Raw genomic sequence first — 6,940 nt, forward strand, 5'->3', positions numbered from 1 at the left:
TTTTTGACCAAATACCTCAATATCAAAACCGCAACAATATTGTTGTGTTGACTACTGGTGCTTTTACAAAATATTTACACAATGAGATTTTTGATAAATAATCATCAGTAATGTGGATACACAGACTAAGTGGGTAATGGCAAATAATATACCAGTCTGGTAAATTCAGAAAATGACATAATTTTACTTCTTATGCACCCTTTAAAACCAGGAAGAAAACACTTATGCCATATTAAGATATTACAATATCCAAAATCTATCTATACATTATCTAGTCTCATATCACAATGTCGATATAATACTGATATATTGCCCAGCTCTAGCCCCATGAAAACTGTTCACAGCATGGTCTGTGGATTATCCACAGTAACAGGGAGTCTCTGAAAAGCATTGCATTGCTTTCAGTTTCACTACAGCCAAAATTCAATTCACCTCCATTATATTTGGGAGGAGGCAGAAAACTGTCTGCATGCCTAGATACCACTGAAGCAAGATGGACAGTACGTTTTTTTATTTTTTTATTTGGTTAAAATACATTTTAACAAGCTGCTTTTATGCAGTCAAGTTTTGCTTTCTTTAAGTACTGATCAAATTATAGGTTTTTAATGTAACAAAATGCTTGGCTGTACTGTCTACTTGTGGTCTCTTTTAAGAAATGATACATATTTAAAGAAAGGGTACAGTTTGTCTGACTGTCGCCTGTATTTGAATCCTTTCGCTCTGGCTCATATTTCCACAATTAAAGACCCACCCCTCCCAGCCCCACTCTAACAGCTGGCCATTACTCAGTCCTCACACTCGATTTCTCTTCCGCCACAGGTTATGATTTTCACATTACTCCACACTCCTTCACAGCCATCCGACAGGAAAATGACCCCAACCCCCACCACCTCACCACCACCACACAGACACACACCTCAAACGTCTGAGAAAGTGAGATGTTTGCAGAGGAAAACACATGGTGTTACGTGTTTGTGTGCATGCGTGTGCTCATACACGTGTTAGTTTATAATTGTTTGTAACACGATGGGGTAACCACAGCAGCGGGTCTCTTCCCACCTCACACCCATTATCCTTTTCTAATTACACTTTCCATCTGAAACAGTGGATCAAAGGGCACCATTGACTGCTTTTAATCCGCCACCAAAATTTTAATTAACACTGACGTGACCTCCGTCTCCGATACATCCCGGAGAACGTCGGGATCACAATAACTCATAAATCACAGACGCAGATTTTATTCTGGTGATGAATTTCCAGATGGGGGCTGGTGGCTTTTAATGTCGGTAAGAATATGAGGGATAGACATTGAGAGAGAGAGCGTTTAAGAGACAGAGAGGAACAAAGACTTATGTTTGAGAAATATATAAGTGAGTGTTTATGTGTGTGTTAAAGAGATGGAGTTGAAGAAAGACAGAGAGAAATGGCAGCAACTCTGCTATGCTGTCAACTTTTGAGAGATTTGTTAGCGTAGAGAGGATTATGAAGGCTGTGAAATGGGGTTGTGTTAATATGCTGGGTGTTGAGGAACGCAATGTGGGCCAGCCAACTTCACAGTCTCTAAAAAAAAAATCAAAAGGCTGAACAAGTGAGAATGTGTACACGTTTGTATTATTTCTTTAATTATGGACTTTCAATTACAGACTTTTCATATTTATATGAATTGTCAGACTACAAATAGGAATGTCTCTTCAACAGACTTACAACATTCCTGTGCCTGTGTTCTTGATTTGCACACTACTCAGTTATTTTGTGTTTTTGGTTGTGTGTCTGTGTGTGTTTTGCACAGTGTATGTGTGGAGGTGTATGTGTGTAGGTGGAGGTGGGCAGGATGCCGGGGTTTGTTATTACTAAATCGCTCATCCATGCTACTAATTAAGATGCATAGCATCCCCCTATGAACGTCAGTGTCGCTAATTATCAAACAATGTAGTGCTCACCAGATATGAGAACTGGCAGCCTCTGTAGTCATGTTACCAACCTATTACTGCTACAATTACCAAGTGCCTGTCATTCTCCTTGTTAGTCATCTGCCTTCATTTTTTCTTTACTAATGCCTGTCTTTTTTCCTCTTTCTCTTTCTCCCTTCTCTCTCTCTCCAGGCTATGGCTTTGTGGATTTTGACAGCCCAGCTGCAGCACAGAAGGCTGTGTCGTCTCTCAAAGCCACTGGGGTGCAGGCCCAAATGGCCAAGGTAAGGGGTGTTTAAAAACAAGTTAGCATCTTCCTCTTGCATTATCATTAGCACTTTGTTATGTGTTCAGCTCCTTCTGTGGATGTAATGCTGTTCATTTAAAACACTTAATTAACATGGATGGATCTGAAAGCTCCCCAAAACTGGTTTTGTCCATGAACACAGTTTCACGGAAAGTCATTTTCCGCAGAAGTTGGCTGTTTAATGACAAACTTGTTCACTGTAATATAAGAAGACTCTTTAATGTGAGCTTGTAACTGTGTTTGCATGGCTATATGACAGGTTCAGAGGCAACAGTGGTCTGTTTTATTTTACTGACACTCTGTGATGGGGCAAACCTGTAGTCACATACAATCTAGTATCAAGACTTTGCTTGTACATGTGGTCCTTTGTTTCAAGTGGCTACATTGACTTAGTTAAGTGTGAAACTGTGGTGTGCGTGGCATTATTACACAGCAAACCAACTCGGTTGCCAGCATGTAAGCTGGCCCTGCTGTAACTGAAGTTTGACCAGCCGCTTGTCCTATGTTGTGCAGTATCATTAGACTACTAAAGTGGAAGCAGATGAGACAAGCTGTTTAGTTGTACAAAGAGGGCCCCAGTGAGTTGCACAATGGAGCCAGGTTGAAAGACATAGACACACATGGAGAGGAATGGCTTAGAGTGAAAAGACATTTAACCTTAGAATCTTGTATATTAAGATTGAGACTGAATGTTGACTGTCTGTCAGTTTTAGCAGATTGTAAACTGGCTATCTAGCTTATGTCCCAATAGAACTGTGGTGCCAGAACAAGAACATCAGTGATATTGTTGTATAATGTATGTTGATCCTCAGTCCAGGCAAGCAGCTGTCCTTTTGTCATTTTTCTTTCCTATATTTTTCATTTCCTTGCTGGCTGCAGAGAGCAAATCATCATAGACTAAAACACAGCAGGGCCCTTTCTCCAGACATCTAAGATAGACGAGTCTGCAAGGCTAGACCAGGCTATTTTTGTACCAGCCCAAGATTTGCTGGTGTCAGAATATCTAAATAGGTGAACAAAATGTCACTAGCATTAAAGCAATCAATATGATGATGACTATGAGGGTGATTTTCTCAGACGAGATGGTCCGCATTTGATCTGATCCAGAAATCCCCCCCTTGAAGCCAAAAAAGCCCTGATGAGATGAAGAATGGTGATGGCGCCAGTGAAGATGACAGAAATGATGATAACGGTGAAGGTGGCAATTATTTTGATCAAATGGGATGAGATCTGACAGGAGGAGATGATATCCCATGCGGTGCTCAGGTGTGCCATTTCTCGAATGCGCCATTTGGCCGTTTCTTCCCCCCACCGGTGTCCTTCTTCCAATATTTATAAGAGGGCAGGCTCTCAGAATACAGATAAGAAGCCATGCTCTTTGCCCATCTCATTTTAAGACCACACTTTGCATTGTTCCCCTTCTCTCAGTCAATATTTTCATGAGAGAGGTCTTGTGTCCCCAAACAAAAGAGCTGACCTTTTTAAGAACGTTTGTGTGAATAGCTGTGCGTGTGGGCACATTCACAAAATCATTTTTCCATTAGCATTTATGTATAATAGTTTGTTTTTTGAATGTTCCCTTGTTCTGTTCACACAAATGGAAAGGCCAGCATTCTGTGCCGCAGCTCTGTTCTTTTATCACACTTGTGAGAGACATTAAGGAGTAGTTTGCTTTTATAGACTCGCTCTACATCTCTCTAACGTCTCTTTACCAGGTATCACTCCCATCACTCTATCGGCTCCTCCTCTTCCAACGTGCCCCCCCTTCCCTCTCTCTAACCTTTTATTTAATGTCATTTTCTCTTGCCATCTTTTTTACGCGGACACATTCATAAACACATTTGTATTCATATCTGCCATGTGTTTCCCTGCCAAACATCCAATGACTGCAATTTATTCCCATCAATAATTAACAGCAGGCCGTCTCTGTACCTGCCTACCTGCCAAGGTGTCTCTGACATCCTCCTCTCTGTCGTGGCGGCGCAGCATTTCCCTGGCGGGGCCGGATGAAAAACCCAGATGCGCATTGAGGAAGGTGTAAATCACAAAGATGATTGCTAACACCACAGAAGACTTTGACAACAAGATCATTCAGCCTCATTCTCTCAATCCCTCTGCTCCTTTTGTCACATATATATCTCCTCCATAAAGTAATAAATGAAAAGCAAGTCAGAGCCACAGGCTTTGAGCACATTAAATAAAACCGTCACAGTAATCAAGTTACGCATTTTCCCCTGCCTTGACGCCATTAAAATGCTTTTATTAAGGTGCCTTACTTAACACAGCTGCAAAGAAGGCAAGAAGAGAGAAATAGGGAAACTTGATTTTCTCTTCTTCCTCCAATGTAACACCTTGCTGTCTCTCTCCTCTTACTCCCCTTGGAATTTGAAATACCAAGGCAGCAGAGATGAAACATTGCCTTCCTTTTGTCTTGCCCTCCCCCGGGGATGGTGACAGCGAGAGGGAGGAGAGGAGCCATAATTAAGATACCTAAAGGACACTTCCCCCCTGCGCATCCCTTCCTGTCACTCACCTCTACACAAGTCACAGATAAGAGCCCTTAGCATAGGTTTGTGTTTGTGTGTGTGTCTGCACACAAAAATAAGTTATTGAACATTTTGTTTTTAGAGGAATTTACAATGCTGTACTTTGAAATGTGGAGAGAGCCAGGCTAGCTAGTTCTACCTATTTCTAGTCTTTATGCTAAGCTAAGTCAATCACCTCTCAGATCTAGTCTGATACTATAGTGTGTGTGTGTGTGTGTGTCTGTGTGTCTGTGTGTCTGTGTGTCTGTGTGTGTCTGTGTGTGTCTGTGTGTGTGTGTAGGCACATATTTGCCTCCTCACACCGTGGACTCTATTCTCTATGTCACTTTGTTCAGGTAGCTTTCCGAACTGTGAAAACTGACACGTTGAGCAGACAGAATAATAACAGGTAAACGCCGCGTCTAGCTTCACAGATGCAAACCTGTCAACCAGCCGCTCGCCTCACTCTCCACAGGCTGCCATTTTCCCCTTGAGCCAATCAGACTGAATTATGGGAAGGGCGCCCTCGATTGTGGTGTCTGTGTCGGAGAGGTAATTCCGCCTGACAGCTGCTTGCTTTCAGACAACAGCCAGTCTTTATGGAAATCATCCCTCCCTATTCTCGCTGCAGTCGGCTTCTGCTGATAACAGCCCGGATGAAAACAAAGCTGTCCTTTTCTACTTTTTATTTTCACTCTCTACTTTTTCCTCTCAGTGTGGACCGCTTAGAATTAGCAAAACAACTCTAACGTCCTATGTAGTCTCTTAATGTACACCCTGCTATGATGTTATAGACATTAGGGCCAATATAAACTTGGAGCTGACATTTGCTTTCATTGGATCTGACCAGGAAGTCCATGATGCTTGTGACGCTGCATGTGGATTGTGTTATTTTAATATGCTTTATCATCTTAAGGTAACAGTCCTTACTTGTTTCTACTTTTGAATCCTGACATGTAAAATATGTCTTTCATTTATTCTTTCTTTTCTCTTCTTTGACTGTATGTTTTTTACTATTCTTTCAGTAAGAGAAGAACATTTTAAAATTAACAAATTTCACACTACCATTACTTTGAAATGTTATCCAGTAGCCAATATTTTAGGTTCCCAGAAGGCAGACAGAAAGGCGCTGCTTGCCCTTCACTTCACATTACAGTGTGAAAATTATGCTAAAAGCATCATTAAAGTGCCTCCATGATGTGAATCCCAAATGTTTATGATAACACAGTTCTCGCATCGACCCATCAACCAGTAGTCACCAGCGGATGCTTCAGATGGTTTAACGGTGTGAAACGAACCAGAGTGTTCAGTCCTCTTGCACTCTCCCTTTCTCATTTATCCTCACTCCCTTTCACTTGCCCCGTCACTTCTGCTGTCTTTTTCTTCCTCTCTCCTGGGGAAGATGTCCTGTCAATATTACATTTATATTCATGTGAAAAGCACGGATCCCCCTCTGGGTGGTCTGCAGTCCGTCAGCAGACTTCTTATTATCCTTTAAAGGTGACTCCTCTGACGTCTTAGCGCCGTTGACACCCAGGAGCCCACGCTTTGGCTCAACACAGGGTGACCTCTGGGTGATAATCAAAGGGATGGCTGACAGTGCTGTTGCAGTTGGTTGCTGACAACAGCTAGCCTAACGAACACAAGCATCGGTTCAATCTGGGGGAGAATCTAGCGGGAAATAATTTGTGTTGTGAATACAGCGGGATAATTGGACAGACTTTGGGGGTACAAGTGCTCACTCAGCAGCATCACTCACCTCTCGGTTTGATGTTCACCACCTTGAATGCGATGCCATTTCCCCTCTGACATCCGCCGCAGTGCTGTTTGCGAAGCATATGGTGATCAGCACTTTCCCCCTGAAGCTGCCACTGACAAGGTCATCCTTATGATTATCGTCACTCACAGCATCTCATTTCCTTCCATATTTTTTGATGACCATTCTCCACATTAAAATACAGCATGTAAGTATCCGAATGATGCTAGTCAGCACATAAGCATATTGTGTATATACTTACTTTCCTCCTTTCACTCCTTCACTCATAGTTCTAACCTTTAACTAGCACTTGTAGCTTTATATGCTCTGCCATGGTGACAGTACAGCTTTTGAGAGACTGAGTAGCACAAAGCTGCGAATCAGGATTTTACTACACATAGTTGCATGCTTCTTTTCTTTCTCCTTCTCATCTTTCAATAAA

General features: G+C 42.0%; 1 protein-coding gene across 7 annotated transcripts in view; it reads left to right on the plus strand.

Annotated features, from left to right (window-relative positions):
* Window positions 1-6,940, plus strand: part of rbms3 (RNA binding motif, single stranded interacting protein) — a 277,803-nt gene that overhangs the window by 163,687 nt on the left and 107,176 nt on the right. For all 7 annotated transcript variants that reach the window (XM_032535593.1, XM_032535585.1, XM_032535590.1 and 4 more), the window contains one exon: window positions 2,103-2,194. In XM_032535593.1, coding sequence (XP_032391484.1) covers window positions 2,103-2,194 — 92 coding nt within the window. The remainder of the gene's footprint in view (window positions 1-2,102; window positions 2,195-6,940) is intronic.

The sequence above is a fragment of the Etheostoma spectabile genome, chromosome 14, assembly GCF_008692095.1.
Source record: "Etheostoma spectabile isolate EspeVRDwgs_2016 chromosome 14, UIUC_Espe_1.0, whole genome shotgun sequence".
NCBI lineage: Eukaryota > Metazoa > Chordata > Actinopteri > Perciformes > Percidae > Etheostoma > Etheostoma spectabile.